This window comes from Xenopus tropicalis, chromosome 5 (assembly GCF_000004195.4).
Source record: "Xenopus tropicalis strain Nigerian chromosome 5, UCB_Xtro_10.0, whole genome shotgun sequence".
NCBI lineage: Eukaryota > Metazoa > Chordata > Amphibia > Anura > Pipidae > Xenopus > Xenopus tropicalis.
In genome coordinates, this window is record NC_030681.2 from 49,026,145 (window position 1) to 49,043,535 (window position 17,391).

General features: G+C 36.7%; 1 protein-coding gene across 5 annotated transcripts in view; it reads right to left on the minus strand.

Moving 5' to 3' along the window:
• Nucleotides 1-17,391, minus strand: part of stxbp5 (syntaxin binding protein 5 (tomosyn)) — a 181,510-nt gene that overhangs the window by 37,541 nt on the left and 126,578 nt on the right. For all 5 annotated transcript variants that reach the window (XM_012963785.3, XM_002936370.5, XM_012963784.3 and 2 more), the window contains exons 10-14: nt 7,073-7,227; nt 2,458-2,530; nt 2,067-2,214; nt 1,911-1,978; nt 1,331-1,371 (exon numbers count right to left, since the gene is read on the minus strand). In XM_012963785.3, coding sequence (XP_012819239.1) covers nt 1,331-1,371; nt 1,911-1,978; nt 2,067-2,214; nt 2,458-2,530; nt 7,073-7,227 — 485 coding nt within the window. The remainder of the gene's footprint in view (nt 1-1,330; nt 1,372-1,910; nt 1,979-2,066; nt 2,215-2,457; nt 2,531-7,072; nt 7,228-17,391) is intronic.

Genomic DNA, 17,391 nt, shown 5'->3' on the forward strand with positions numbered 1-17,391 from the left:
AAATTTCACATAGGGCTAGCCATATTCTTCATTTCCCAGGGTGCCACAGCCATGTGACCTGTGCTCTGATACACACTTTACTGCTGAGCTGCAAGTTGGAGTGATATCACCCCTGCAGCAGCCGATAAGCAGAACATTGGGAGGGGAGCAAAATAGCAGCTCCCAGTAGGTATCAGAATAGCACTCAATAGTAAGAAATCCAAGTCCAAATTGCAACTCCTCCAGTTACACGGTAAACATGGAGAACCAATAGGTTACCTGAAAGAAGTTCTAATGTGTAGCACTGGGTTATTCTGAAAGCTCAGACTCATGCAAAATGCACTGAGATGGCTGCCTACACAACATTATTACAACTTTTGTAGGTTCAAGAATACAATTTTAAATGGCAGAGTGAAGTATTAGCTATGTAAACAGTGTAATTTAGAAATAGAAAGTACAATAAAAATCATGACAGTATGCCTTTAAGGTATGGAGATATCCAGAAAACCCCAAGTCCTGAGCACTCTGAATAAAAGATCACATACATGTATTTTTTAAATATTTATACAATACTTGTGCAATGTGCAATGCATGGGAGAAGTTCTCTTTTACTACTTATGACAGAATAGTATAAATGGAATGAAGGTCAACTGGTTTTAACACAAACATTCTCAAGTCACTAAACCTATTTGTGAATTGGTTGATTCTTCTGAAGACACCGAGAAAAAGTCATTCCTACAGACTAAAAGGACCCAGCAATGGCTTCTGCTCTATTCAATTGATGTCAGGCACAAGGCAGCCCTGTAATTAATACCTGCCATCATCATCTTGCACCGTGCAAATGATGGTGTTTCCAAAAGATGGACCACCACCCCCATGGGGGGTGCATGTGGCCTAGGTTTTTCCAGATAAGGGGTCTAGCCATAATTTGGATCCCAATAAATTAAGTCTGCTAAAACTCATTTAAATATAAAAAAAAAAACAATGGCATTGTTTGGTTGAACTTGATGGACGTATATCTTTTTTCAACCCAACTTACTATGTTACTATGTTTTGCGTAAAATGGAGTCCATGGAAAATGGCCTTCCTGTAATTTGGAGCTTGGCGCTATTGCACCAGAGAATATTTCCTAATATCTACCAAGAACAAAACAGCACATTGTTTTCCCATGTGGCTCTATTTTATATAAAAAGAAATATATTCATGACACTAGCCATCAAGTAGAATATTTGAAAATCCAACATTTTCATATTTTCCCCATTTATCAAAACTTCAAGGCTGTCAGAAACTTACTTCTTCTAACCAGTCCTACCATCCCTATTGCATTAGGTTAAAATAAGACATTACTTACTTGCTGAAGCATCCCAAAATTTGATTGAACCATCTGCATGGCTGTGAAGAGAAATATGACAAATGTCACAAGCATTGACAAGTCACATTGTCACACAGCGCTTCTGATGCACAAAATAAATACAAACATTATTCAGATAAGAACTGTACTGATAGAATACAATGGAGTGTTGCAATTAAGACAAACATTAAAGTTTAACATATGCGTTCTTAAAGGGACACTAACATTTTTAAATGATACCTGGCCATATGTGACTGAAAGAAGAAACTGTAGATATTTTCATACACACTGACTACCAGTTGGGTGCATAATGCAAGCACCTCCTGGAGGAGGGAATTTGTAATTCCTTCCCTTCACCTTTTTGAAGTCTATTTCAACTAATATAAAAGCTGACATAGCTCACAATAATTCCTCTCCCAAGAAAAGGCTTGATGCTGCATAAAAAGTGCACTTAGCAGAGCATGAGATTCTACTTTAATGTTTAGCAGAGAGAACACAAAAGCAGTTATTGTAGTATCAGAATTAATCTATAAACACACACAAGTGACATATTTAAGTTACTAAATGCCATGCAACATACCCAGTGATAATTATTTCAGGATAGCTTTGCGTGCCAACACCCCAGTTACCACCACTGATGGGCCATTCCTATAAGAGACAGCAGAAGCAGATTAGTGGTTATGGTGGGTGAATAGACATTAAAGAAAATAAAGAAATAAAGAAAAACACTATATACCTTTTTACTGTAACCTTGTCGCTTTTGCCTGGCCCCAACTGAGTAAAGTGCAGGGATAAGGTCCACAGGGCAATCAGCAAAGTACTCGCAGCATGTGACAGGAGACTCGTGTATACTGAGAGGATAAGGGTTTTCAAATATAGGATATCTGCCATTAAAGGGAAAGAAAATAATAATTAAATAAATAAATAAACAGATGCAATTATGCAAAGAAAATAGAAGACATACATCTAAACAGCACCAGGTAATAAAAAAATACAAATGTTGTTATGGCATATGGATGCAGCATTCCCCATTTGTGGTGCTTTGTCAGGCAGAAAACAAATTTACTTTCATACACTTCTGTACATATGAAAATGACACATATGTAGTGTACACAATGAGCACTTACCCATTTTGTGCAAGATCTATAACAACTAAATCTTTTTCTAGGAGTACAACAACAGCATATGGTTCCTGGAAATCTGAAAAAGGAAAGTTGCAGGGCATTAGCGTACCAAAAAGTCTTACAGAGTTTAGTTTATGGCTTAAAGCAAAAAGAAAGGCCTAATTCCTAACCTCAAACCCTGTGCCGGTACTTGTCTTTGCTGAGTAATGCACCAGCCTGGGTATTATTGTAGGGAGCGAAAAAACAAAACAAAAGTGAACAAAAAGTTGTGTAATTAAAAAAGGTTCTGCTTCTTCTATAGTTAAGAAGTTAAAGGAGTTGTTCACCTTTAAATTAACTTTTAGTATGATATAGAGAGTGATATTTGCAACTGGTCTTCATTTTGTATTATTGGTAGTTTCTTAATTATTTTACTTTTTTTGTTCCGCAGCTCTCCAGTTTGGAATTGCAGCCGTAATCTGGTTGTTAGGGTGCAGTTTACCTTAGTAACAAAGGAGTGATTAGAGAGAGAGACTGCTATATGAATAGTAGAGGGGTGAATAGAAAAAAAAATAACAAAAAGTAACAATAACAATAAAATTGTAGCCTCACAGAGCAATAGTTTTTTTACTGATGGGGTCAATGACCCCTATTTGAAAGCTGGAAAGACACAGAAGAAGACAAATAATTAAAAAACCATAAAAAAAAAAATTAAGACCAATTGAAAAGTTGCTTAGAATTAGCCATTCTATACCATATTAAAAGTTAACTTAAAGGTGATCTAAAGAAGAACTAAAGCTTAAAGGAAAAGTAACACCAAAAAATTAAAGTGTATAAACATAATTACAATATAATGTACTGTTGCCCTGCACTGGTACAACTGGTGTGCTTGCCTCAGAAAGACTACTATAGTTTATTTACACAAGCTGCTGTGTAGCTGTGGGGGCAGCCATTCAAAGGAGAAAAGGCACAGGTTACTTAGCAGATAAAAGATAAAACCCCATTAAAGTCTACAGAGCTTATTTTTTTTTCTGCTATGTAACCTGTGCCTTTTCTCCCTGTTTGCAGCTTGAATGGCTGCCCCCGTGACAACACAGCACAGCAGCCTATTTATATAAACTATAGTAGTCTTTCTAAAGCAAATGCACTAGTTTTACCAGTGCAGGGCAACAGTACATAATATTTTAATTACTTTAAAACACTTTCATTTTCTATAAGGTATGATCTGTTTTATATTTGTTGCAGCTTTAGAAGAAATCTAATCATTCAAACACATAACCGAAAAATCAATGGTTACTGATGTTACCGAACTTAAAATTTTCCGGTTTACAAGTAACCAGACAGGCCTGGAATCCAAAAAGGAAAGGACCCAGCCCACTATCAACTCCCTTATCAACAAAGAGACACACAAAGTTTGTCAACAAACACCAGTTTATTTAGTAAAACCGTGTTATTAAATATTTTTTCCAACAAATCTGTATCTCTGTATATTTTGTGAAATCTCAAATAAAAGTTTTAAAACAGGGTAAAAAAACACTTTCATTTTTTGGTGTTACTGTTCCTTTAACTAAAGGAATAGGGCAGAAATGTTGTACATTATGTTTTGGGCTTCTGTACCAGTCCAAGGCAACCACAGCCCTTTAGCAGGGCAGATCTGTGCCCCCAAAGATGCCCCAGTAGCTCCCCATCTTCTTTTCTGCTGGTTCATTGCACATGCTCTGTGCTGCTGTCAGTTACTGAGCTTAGGGGCCGTCTCACAATATAATGTATATATAGAATATAAATATCACAATATAAAGCTAATTAGTAAATAATATAGATTATTGGTACAAGCAGCTCTGAAAGCAGTTCAATTAGCATCTGTAATCATCATCCCTGTAGCATCAGCTTCTATGACAAACCTAATTTTCTGCTTGATAATTTGTGACGATCCCTAAGTGTAGTTTCCCAACAGTTGTCTAGAACAAAATGGGGAGTTACTGTGACACATTTTAAGACCTGGATCATTACTAATTCAGAGATGCTAAACCTTTAGGCTGGTGAATTAAGTTCAGTATATAAATTTGGCATTTGTAGCCATATTCATTTTTAGGGTTTAGTATTCTTTTAATTTGCTAATCAGAAACCACCACTGAATATAATGTGTGATCTGACCCCAGTACGTTAGGTTAGAGCCATAACATTTGATGATTACTTCTGTGTAAATGTAAACCAAGTATGAAATGAAAAAATGTACACTAAAAGGAAAGAGCACAGGGAATTATACTGACCTTTCAGAGATTAAAAAAATGCATTTTTATGACTTTTCTTCCTACATAAAACAAGTGTACTCATGAAGAAGAGATACTTTAGTTTAAGAATGATTGCTTTGCAAACCAAGAGAGCATTTTATAATTTTTCTTGATAGTCTGGCCACTGGGGGGCACTGATGGATGAGGTTATCTCATCAGTCATTCACTTATATGAATGAGTACAAAAATGCAGATAAATAAGAAATCTTTATCTACGGCAAGGTGTTTTATGGAACAAACATAGAAAAATAAAGTTAATATAAACCCTGGGGAACAAACATAGAAAAATACAGTTAATATAAACCCTGCCTCTAAATGGAAAGAGGTGCCAGCTTTGTAATATTTAACCCAAGGACAGGACAAGGAGATTCTGTAGAACAATGTAGAGGTTCTCCAAATTATTTTCTTTTAATTCCTTTGATTTTGGCTAATCCCCATTCTGCAATTAGATCCAAACTAGCAGAGACTGTATCATAGAGTTGCATAAACTTCTGTCCTCCTGAAAAGTCAGGCAGTCGCACCTCTAACCATCTTAAAAAACCATCAAAATGAACTAGGGTAGAAACTACTTGTTATTATTTAATTAATTCCACAAATATGGACTAGTGGCCAGACAGGCAATTACTAAATAACACCACAAACTTTCTGTCTAGACCATCCCCCACAGACACACAACCTGATCTACAACATAACCATTATTTAAACTGCTTTTGAAAACATGTAACATTCCTTCATAAATTAACTGTAGGTGCTATACTGCTTGCAGTATTTGAACTATTTTGTCTATCCTTCCATAAAAAAGACCCCATGCCATATAACTAAGATAGATTTTATGTGGAGAATATCTTAAGCAATTTATATGACAATTCCAGATTGTAAGCATAAATGGAGATGTAAATAATTCTCTGCATACACTGCATTACATCAAATGTGTTGCTTTTTGTATTCAGGAATATAAAATACTTATACTCCCTACTTATTATTTAATACTGTTTTGTTTATAGCAATATACAGTGGGGTTCTGGGGCAACGAAGAGTCTTAAAAATGGTGGTAGTTCCCATTCCAGCAACTGCTGTTTATGGCACGCTATGGATGAACTTCAGTTTTCGATTCAAACATAAAAAAAGTAATCTACAAAATACATGAGGTCATATAGATCAGTCAGATTTTCTTAAAACTCACTGATTTATTACACTGCACCTTACAATAGTGTGGCAACTTAAGAGCATATGATCTGTACCATTAAATGTTACATGACTGCAGTTTTAGTCTAGTTTGGCTCTAAGCTGTCTTTTGTGGGATTGCCTTGGCCTTTTTTACTGGTTGGGTTAGCTTGCCTTAAGGTGACCATACACGTAGCAATTTCGATCTTTCGAAAGATCTTTCCCACCCTCCACTGACGTTCAGGGCTAAATCGTCAGATATGGAGTTAGAGACAATAGAAATTCTATCTCCTTCTTCCGATTCAGTCCTAAACGTAGATTTTGCTTGGCGCCCGATCAAAATCTTTTTTCCTGGCCAATCAGCAAGGTTTCGTACGATATCATAGGTTCGTGTATGACCAGCTTTAGCCTTTTCCACTGGTTGGACTGGCTTTGCCTAGCTTTTTTCACTACTTGGGTTGGGTTGGATTGCTGTAGCCTTTCTTACTGGTTGGGTTGGCTTGCATTAGCCTTTCTTACTGGTTGGGTTGGCTTGCCTTAGCCTTTCTTACTGGTTGGGTTGGCTTGCTGGTTGGGTTAGCTTGCCTTTTCTTACTGATGGCTTGCTTTTCTACTGGTTGGGTTGGCTTGCTTTACCCTTTCTTAGTGGTTGGGTTGGCTTGCCATAGCCTTTCTTACTGGTTGGGTTGGCCTGCCATACACTTTCTTCCTGGTTGACCTGTCTTAGTTTCTTTTACTGGTTGGCTTACCTTAGCCTTTCTTACTGGTTGGGTTGGCTTGCTGTAGACTTTCATACTGGTTGTGTTGGCTTGCCTTGGCCTTTCTTACTGGTTGGCTTGTTTTTTTACTGATTGGGTTGGCCTGCCTAAGGCCTTTCTTAATGGCTGGGTTGGCCTGCCTAAGGCCTTTCTTAATGGCTGGGTTGGCCTGCATTAGCCTTTCTTAATGATTGGGTTGGCTTGCCTTAGACTTTCTTACTGGTTGGGTTGGCTTGCCTTATTTATTTTTTTGACTGGTTGCCTAGTGTTATCCTTTCTTACTGTCTGCCTTGCCTTAGGCTTTCTTACTGACTAACTTGGAAACTACAAATTTATCATAAAACATTGTCAATTATCTTCACAACATTTAAATATGATACCACTGAAAAATATATTGGAAATCTAGTATATGTTTTCAAGACTTACCATTTGGATAGGGAGTTTCACAAAGGGTTAGGAAATCCACAATAGGATAATCCATTTCCAGGACTGCAGTGCTTTTCCCATGCATTACAGTTAAGCAAGGCCTTCTTCCAACAGTATCGTATGATAAGCCGCCTGAAAGGATGATAAAAGGATCCCTGAAAGTAAAAGCAACAATAGTAAAGATATGGAAAAGAGTGTATATAATGCATGACTACAGAGGGACAACTTTGTTAATCTTGCTATACACTGAGATGCAGATCCAAGAAGTTCCAGGTCTGAGAGCCTCATTCATGTTCTTATTGAGGTTTATTAATCCGGCCAACCGTCTGTTTTAGCTGATCACTGGTGATCAGATTGCAGTAGTTTAATAAGTATTAAGAATGCACATGCAGGTGGCTGTAAATAATTAAATTATATGTAACAAGCCCTTTTGGCTACACAACCTAAAGACTATTAAATATAGTTTAATTATAAAAACGTATACAAAACTCAGGAATATTATGTTATATATTATATATTATGTTAGCCTTACGTAGAGGAAGGAGATAAACAGAGATATGTTTTTCACAAAAGATGAGTATAAAATTACTTTCCACCAAGAGAAATGTAATTTATCAAAGGAACTTTCGTGCTTGTTGTACTTCTGCATATTTGAACTGAGTGCTTTACAAAAATATGGCACAAAGGCATGAAAACTATATGGTAAAGTAAGGTAAGACTGCACTGCCACTACCTACAAGTTAATATTCACTAGTAAATTCAGGCCCAAAAGTGAATTTTAGGCCAGTCCTACATCAGCAGGAGACATCCTAATTAAATACCACCATATGACAGTCAGAAAAAAATGTAAATATCACTCAATATGTTTGCTATCTGTCCAGTTGTGGCCCGGAGAGCCTGGTTTTCGGTAGATTTTCCAAATTAGGAAGAGCAGGCAGGACTTTCCTAGTTGTGATGATCGGCCAATCGTTGATCGCTACGGAATGGTCCCGCCCCTGTGGCATCACTGCCCACCTCCTGCCGGGCTTTTGGCAGGGGGAAAGGAGCCAACCCTACACTGCAAGGAAGATGTGTGGCTTACATAGCTTTTAAAATTGATACATATTCATAGCTTATACTGAATCTTGCACACTCCTGGTTGCTCTGGCATTGAGGGAGGTTCCCTAATTTATTTCACTTATTTATGCTATGCCTTGAAAGCTTCTCTTTCTAGATGGGTATGGAAACAGCACATGGCATGCTGAAGGAGCTGAATGTTCATCTAGTAGAAGCCTGATCAGCTGCGTTTGACAGGAACAAACAGAAAGTGGAAAGTAAATGTTAACAGCATGCACATTTTATCAAACCACTGGTGGCTATTTCCTTACTGTGCACTGTGTATTTATAACTAATTTAGGATTTTTGACAGCTAGCCATTAGCACACTTTTCTTACAAGCCTGCTTTAGGTACACAAAACCCATATAAAGGACACCAAAGGTTTATAATGTGAACAGAAGCAGGAAAATAAACATTGGGAGAATACAAATGAGGCCTGAAGATCACAAGGGTGAAAAACAACATAGAATTATTGAAAAGGTTAAACCTGATGGGTTGGGATTTATTTTTTATATAAAACTTATAAGTTAGATGTGTTCACTAAAAGCCAGCAAAATATAAACACATTATGCCCGTAGTGACACCTCAATACTACATACCCTGTTTTTACATTTTCCTGCATTTTTACAGTTTTTGTTTGTGGTCCCACAAATTTAGACATTTTTCACTTACACTAATGTTAAAACATAAATTTAGATCTTGAGCCTAAATTGTCTTACACTTTAAACCAGGGCCAAGTAATGTAAATCAGACACACAAAAATTACACACAAGGAAACATTTTTGCAACAAATTACATGCTGTTAAGGAATGTGAACCTATATTTCACGTTACTGTACCGATTTACTAAATGGAGAAAAAAATCTGCACTGGTTTTCAGCAGGTGTAGTTATGTGTTATGAACTTAGTACCTTGTTATTCTCCCTATACACTGTGTGTGTATATATACACACACACACACATTCCTGATAGTCTTTAGAAAATGAAATGAAAGATGAGTCCTCTTAATTGTCAATAAAAGATTTATTAAAAGAAGTAGGACTCCTCTTATGCAGAAAGAAGTAACTAACTACCACTTTCCATGACTATAATGGCCAAATTAAGTATTTCCACATGGCACTGTGGTACTCCTTTTTCCAGGCACATCATAAAGTTACTATTAGAACACACAGTTGAGAGCACTCAGATCTGGTTCCACTGATAATTAGTAATTGTACTTTCACAAAAGCATATAAATCAAATGGCAAAACAATAAAGACAAGGGCAGTGCAATTTCAGACACAAATCACCATGTTCTTACCCATAATGCAGCATTTTAGAGTAATTGTGGGCACCATCTGAGCAACATACCTGGAACTGTGGCTGATACATAAAACAGATGCATTTGCCCTTGTGTTTTAACACAAATTAGTTGCAAGTTGCGACTATCATTTTCAGAGTGCTCCAAATTAAAGGAAGATCACTTATCAAGAAAATTCTAGGTCTATCACATTCCAGATAATAGATGCCATCTATAACTGTATTTGTAAAAATACTTCAGTCGTAATATATTAACTGGATGTATAAAAAGTTGGAAAAAGATCAGTAAAGTACATAGTTAAAAAGAATAGGTAACACCTCAGAGGTCATGATGGGTGTTCATTCAGATCTTTAACTCCCAACATCTCCCTTTATTTTATCTATGATTCTCATCACATTTTCTCATCTTTGTTTCTGTTACTTTGCTCAGTTGTCACCGATTTTCATTGTGTTTTGAAATGGCTTTTCATATGCTGCACTATAATAAAGGCAATTTTACAGCTCAGTGGTTACATCATTATGTTGCATGGCTTGACAGCAAAGTAATATATCTGATTTTTTTTCTCTCTCTTGCAAATTTCTGACTGCAAAATTTCAAAATAAATTATTGCTAAATCATTTTATACAAAACAATCACCAATACGATGTGAAAAGCTTTGGAAAAGCTGTTCTTGGAAGCCATTATATAATTGTATGCCCTGTGTTTGTTTGAGCCAAGGTATGCATTTACTCAACATGCCTATGTTACATGTGCTCCATCTGCAGTAAAAGTCAGAACCCTGCAAGCTGGTGAATAAATTGCAAATTAAATACTGTTACAACACTGAACAGAACTTGAGATAAAACCTTAATTTAGCAGTTGATTTGCACATGTACAGTAACATTCATTCCAGTTCTTCCAGGCAGCTGCAATGTAACGTTGACTGAACCGAGACTTGCCTTGCTGGAATATACTAATCTTTTTATTTGTATACTGCCATGAGCCTTTCAACTTACTTAGGTAGTCCCAACTCGTCAGTTATATCCATGGTCAATATCTGCTACAAAATTACTGATTTTTTTTATCCATAAAATTAATAGATTATGACTGAGGTATAATCTATAGTACAATTATGGATGGGATCTATTATCTGGAATGTGATAGACCTAGAATTTTCTGGATAAGTGATCTTCCCATAACGTGGAGCAGAGCACTAAAAGATTACTTTGTTATCAGCATAAATTTGACATTTAGTACAAGCTTCTGTTGTATTAAAAAAATGGTAAAAAATAAAGAACTGTATGTTTAAATGGTGCATTATGGGAAATGGCATTGCTGTTTTTCAGAGCTTTCCAGATAACAGATTCCATACTTGTAGAGGTATGGGATCCATAATCTTGAAACCCATTATTCAGAAAGCTCTGAATTACAGGAAGGCCATCTGTCATAGGCTCCATTTAAAGGAGAAGGAAAGGCTAATAAAGAGTTAATCTCAAGCTGCAGGCATACCTTCAGTTGTCTCAATAGTGCCCTTAAGTCCCCCCATATTTCACCTGTTCAGATAATCAGAAGCCAAACAGGAAGAAAAAAACGCTGAGCTGTGTAAAGAAAGTTCCCATAATGCCTCACTCCTGCACCGAGACCGAGACCAAGTGAACATGCTCAGTTAGTTAGACTATGAGTCAGCTTCCTGCTGATTGGCTAAGATCCACATTCCTAAGCGTGGGGGAGTGAGTTCTTAGCATTCTTGAGGGAGGGGGGAGCAGGAAAGAGGAGACAGCAGAGTGCAGCGTGTCTGTGGCACAGGAATTACAGAGAGAAGAAATCTTTTTTCAGAGAAGTGCAGCGTTTCTGTGAGTGCTTATGGCTGTATTTACATAGACTGATAAAGCTTACTTAGTTTTTACCTTTCTTTCTCCTTTAAAGAAAATAATTAAATTATTTTTAAAAAAATTCTCGTTATCTGTTAATAATTACATTATTATTTTTAAAAAGTGTACGTTATCTGTTAACAAATGATGTAGTATTAACATTTGGATTAGGTTTGGATATTTTTTAGAAGGTATGAGTCAGTGGGTGGCTCAAAATAATGATGGATTTGGTGCATCCGCCTGTAAGAGTGCCCAAACAGATATTGGGATATTCATTTTATGCACTTCTATGTTTGACTGCAAACAAAATATTATCCTTATTTGTATAATTCACAATAACTTGATACAACAATGCAAAATATTTTGCAAGCAGGTTGATATTAATGTAATGTTAACAAACAATAATTATAAATGCAAATATTAAACAGTAAAAAAAAAAAGCTCTTTGACATCAACTTTTCAGTACAATATACTGTATAATGGAGAATAAATCAGATGGCACAACAACTTTGGCACCATTGTTGCCAGTCTGGACTTGAGGTGAAAGCAAAGAGTGCTAAAGACCCCTTGTCACTGTACAAGAATGTAAATAAAATAAAGCTGGCCTTACATATTTAAATTTAAGTCGTTGTAAGACGAAAGGTTCAGATATCAATCATACATTTTAATACAACAATCTAAACTAACATTCAGATTTAAATTGCAGGATCAAAAACATAACAAATCAGATGTTTAGGTCATTAATTAACAGACAACAATCGCACAAAGTTATGCCGGGAAATAGTGGTAGCGCATGGAAACTTTCATCCCAGGAATGACGTCCTTGATTAAATGTATAGTATGTGTTTATACGAATACCATGTGCTACGATCAATCATGTGCATGAAGCTTAATCAGTTTCTATTTTGTTTCCAGTCTAAAAATGTATTCATGTTGGTGACAAAACAAGCCTATTTAAAGGGGTGTTCACCTCAAAACTAACTTTTAGTACAACATAGGCATTAATATTCTTGAACAATTTGTAAATGGTTTTAATTTTTTTGTGTTTTTTCACTTATTTCACTTTTTGTTCAGCAGCTCTCCAATTTAATATTTAAGCAGCTATCAGGTTGTTAGGGTCTTTACTGAATATAAAGATATGGAATAAAATTCAACAGTAATCATAAAACTGTAGGCTTACAGAGCAAATAATTTAAAAATATAAACAATGAAGACCAATTACAAAGTTGCAAGAGAAAGTTGATTATGTATTTATTGAAAAAATGATCTAATGACATATCTGCGTGTAACAAAAGTAAGTGAATCTTGCTGTTAGTATTTGGTGTGACCCCTTGTGCAGCAATGTGCGGCAACTAAACATTTGCGGCAACTGTTGATCAGTTCTGCACATCAACGTGGAGGAATTTTAGCCCATTCCTCCATACAGAACAGCTTCAGCTTGGATGTTGCTGCATGACCCACTGTCCATTTAGAATTTTCTGGTACAGTTCAGAATTCACTGTTCTATCAATGATGGCAAGCCAAGATGCAGGAAAACAGACCCGAACCAGAGCACTCCCACCACCATGTTTCATAGATGGGATAAGAATCTTATGCTGGAATGCAGTTTTTTTTCTCTCCAAATTTAATGCTATTCAATTAAGCCAAGATAGATTTTGGCTTCATCCGTCCAAAAAACATTTTTACAGTTTCCTGGTTTGTCCACATGATCTTTTGTAAACTAAAGACGTTCAGTAATATTTTTTTGGGGGAGCAGTGGCTTTCTTCTTGCTACCCTGTCGCCCTGTCGTACACACCATTGCAGTGTTCTCCTGATGGTGGGCTCACGAACATCATCATTCACCAATTTGAGACAGACCTTCAGTTGCTTATAAGTTACCCTGGGTTCCTTTGCAATCTCTCGGCATTGCAATTGGAGTTCTCTTCGATGGCTGACCCCTACTGGGTAGGGTAACAATGGTCTTGAATTTCCTCCATTTGTATACAATCTGTCTGACTGTTGACTGGTGTAGTCCAAACTCTTTAGAGATAGTCTTTTAACCTTTTCCAGCTTATGGGCATCAACAACTCTTTATCAGAGATCCTCAGACACCTCAAGATACAGCCTTTGCTAGATACCCGTTCTTTAAATAAAACAGGGTCTCTCCCTCACACCTGATTGTCATCCCACTGACTGAAAACACCAGACTCTGATTTTACCTTCAAATCATATGATAATCCTAAGGATTCACTTACTTGTTATTACATAATTTTTTGCAATGATTACATGACCAAATATGATAATTTTTGTTTAATTTGTTTAACTAGGTTTTCTTCATCTAATTTAAGACTTTAAGATCAATCATAAGGGTTCACAAACTCTTGAGAACCACTCTTAACTCCTAGACTTAAAATCATATACATTAGTTGTAGAATGCAGTACCAAAGCTTAAAGACATAAATAAGATACAGAGCAGGGCACCTAGTTAACTACAATGATTCCAAGCTTCTTGTGACAGATGTTAGGTTGACGAATCACTGGGGGGTGCACCCATATATATGCATCTGTATTTTTGCACCTTATTTTACAGGGACAATGCGCCATTCGAGCCAACGACATTGGAAATGGTGACCTGCTGTAGGGCTACAATACTGAGGCCTATATAAGTATATGTGTGTGTACCCATATATAGATGTGCAATGAGCAACCCTATTTTAATCTTATAACAGTGCAGCGTATACATCTCTTGACAAAATCAAACTTAATTTTAAATAATTTGCAAACCCCTACATTTAAGGAACAAGGACAGTAAAATAACACTATACAGAAAGGAAACAATTCAGAACCTTTTACAGGATACTGGAAATGCGGCAAATTGTATAATCAGTGTAATGTCTAAATTTAAGCATCATATATCTTCATTGTAAAAGAGCAGGTAATGACCTTAAATTGCTATGTTAAAAGGCCTGCTCTCAGCTGTCCTTACATTATGCAAATCCTTCTAATTTCTGAAAAAGGCATTTATCCAACTTTAGCCTGAGGTTTTATTGATTGGAATGTACAGCCCCAGAGTAAAGCATAAACGAACGTATCTAAATTAATTTCAACAGTGATGTATAAATTAGAAAGCACCCAAAGCTAATGGAACATCTGCATGAGGTCAGCTTACAAGAAAGTGAAGTAATTTTAAACCATTTTTTAAAATGATTCAAAAATGTGTGACACATTTTACCACTGGGGGCAGAGATTCTTAGAGTAATAGGACCGACAGAAATAAATATTTAAGCATACTGTGTTATTCAAAAGAAAATCTGATTTGTAGCCATCTAAACTGTAATGCCATAGCGGACAGCAAATTCATTTGTTTCTAGTACCTGCAGGCTATTATTTTTAGATCAATCTTTTTGCAGTGTTTTGTATTTAAACAAAAAAATCTGTTTACCTTGTTGCAACAGCAGCCTGACAGGAGCAGAGGGTTAAACAGCTGATGGGTATGGAAAGCCATGATGCAGTATTCTATTAATGGCAGAGATATAATTTGCGCAGTGCCAGAGTACATCAAATGAGCTGCTTATCAAATCTAAGTTCGGCATGCCCCGTGCTCCAGCATGCTGATAAAAATCACCAATGCAGGCAAGGTCAGATCTCTGATATAGAAGATAGATTCATTTACCCTCTAAACCCTGCAAGATCATGAATAAATGCAGTTTTTTGTTTTATTCTTGAAGGACGAAATCTTATTTTTGATTTCAAACGCCAGTTACCCACTGTGCATATATGGTATGTATCAGTCAGAGGCACTTAGGCAGCATGGCACATAACCATGGCAAAGTTAAATCTGTTAGGTATGAATCTACCTTCAACAAAACTTCAGGTGGCTTAAAAGCACATTCATTATAGCAGTGGATAGGTTTATGTTGGATGGTTTATTGAAACACAAGTTTTAGACAAATAAAGACCTTCATCAAACTATGGCCCACAGATTCAATTAAATGAGAAAAAGTTATCTCATGGTTAATCGTGTACAAATTCATGGATGAGATTCAATTTGGTGAGAAAAGAAATTTTTCCAAAATCAATTTCAGTTTTTTTTTTCCCCATAGACTTTAACAGAGTTCTTACATGTTAAACTTTGAGCTAAGTTTTTCTTAAATTAAATCTGGTCCATGAGTTTTTTTTACATGATAAACCTTTTTTTCCACTAAAGTAAATCTCTCCCTATCTCTGGTAGCCCAAAATATATGATGGGATTATTTAATTAAAAAAATGTAAATGTAAATATGAATAGACAGTTTATGATTATGTCACCCAACCTACTGTACCTATCTGTTACTTTAAATACAACAGATAGTGAATGTTAATACACAGGGAATAGCTCTTGTTGCCTTGCCTTTTGGAACCTCTAATGCTCACTACTCCATTTCATATACTTCTGCTGATACCCTGCATCTAGGCCAAATTGGTGGGGCCTAAAGCCTGGAGTTCTGAAACATTATCTATGTTTATACCACAAAAGCTAAATAATATGAGGCATGTTAACGGATATAGTCAAAATAAGTCCACAAAGTGTGGTTTGTGATGAAAATATACAGACACACAGATTGGTTTGAAATTAACAGTGCAAAATAATCCTCTTATGAATAGAACATGGTTGGTTCCTTAGAAAGGAACAGTACACTCACCCTCCAAGTTTATTTCACAGTGTATAATGCACAATTTTGAGCAAAGGCAACATCGTTAAAAATTGATGAGAGTTCATCATGCCAAATGCACTAGAAGGCAAAGTTAGAAACATAATTCCATTCTTCTCCCACATAAACTCTTCACGTTGAGTAAAATGTGGAAAAGAAAGGAGATTATGATTCAGATACTGTATATAATGTCTCAATAATTATAAGAGTGATACTACTTTTTTCTGCAGACAGACTTGGCTACCTGTAAATAATACAGCATACATATTATAAGATTAAACTGACTACAAGTGATATTAAAATCTCATGTTCAACCTTGTTTCCTATAGTGTTTGTGCTGTATGATTGCCTGAATTTGCTTTCACTGGTCCTAGTGACAAGTGTCAGGGACAGTCATAGTTATGAGGGTTTTTTTTATTTCTTCTGTAAAAACAGATACTAGAAACAGAATACTGCAAACTATGGATGTGGCTCTTGTCACTGTTATTGGTAATCAAGATACTATGGACTGCCAAAAGCCCTTTTTGCTGGCAAAGATGGAAGAGTAGCCATGGATTTATGACTATTGCTCAGAACTATCAATCAACAATAATAATGCATTCAGGCTAATTATAGTGCATTGAGCTCCTGTCTAAGGAAGGTGATCCATGGCAGGTCACTGTTTTTTGACTAGTTAGTGGTGCTTGCGAAGCAAAGCATCACTACTATTATCTCACAGGCTTATTCTTCTTCTTCTTCTTCCGTACAAAGTTCGGTACGTAACTAGTCCCACACCGTTTGTCGTAGACCCATGAGTGAGGTGTCAAATCATGCGGCTTATTCAGGAATGGGGTGCTATGACTTTTCTAAGGGGTTGGCGGTTAATTGCCCCCACAGGGGGCAATTAACCGGCCCAAAAATCCCATAGACTTAACATTGAGGCCAACTTTGACGGATTGTAGCGCAGAGAGGGAATTTTTTAGAAACGTGAAATTTACCACATTTGAAGAGGTTTGCAACCTGTGTCAGAAGATACCCCGCACAAGGGTATAAGTTTTAACCCCGGGGCAAGAGAGGTCCCAAAATTTGCCCCATTGACTTATAATGGGGATTTTGCCAAATAACTAGTTTGTCGTAGACCCATGAATGAGGTGCCAAACCGTGCGGCCTATACGGGAATGGGGTGCTATGCCTTTTCTCAAGGGTGGGCGGTTAATTGCCCCAGCAGGGGGCAATTATCCGCCCATAGACTTAACATTGAGACCAACTTTGAGTCCCGCACCGTTTGTCGTAGACCCATGAATGAGGTGTCAAACCGTGTGGCTTATTTGGGAATGGGGTGTTATGACCTTTCTGAGGGGTGGCCAATTAATTGCCCCAGCAGGGGGCAATTAACCACCGTTTGTCGTAGACCCATGAATGAG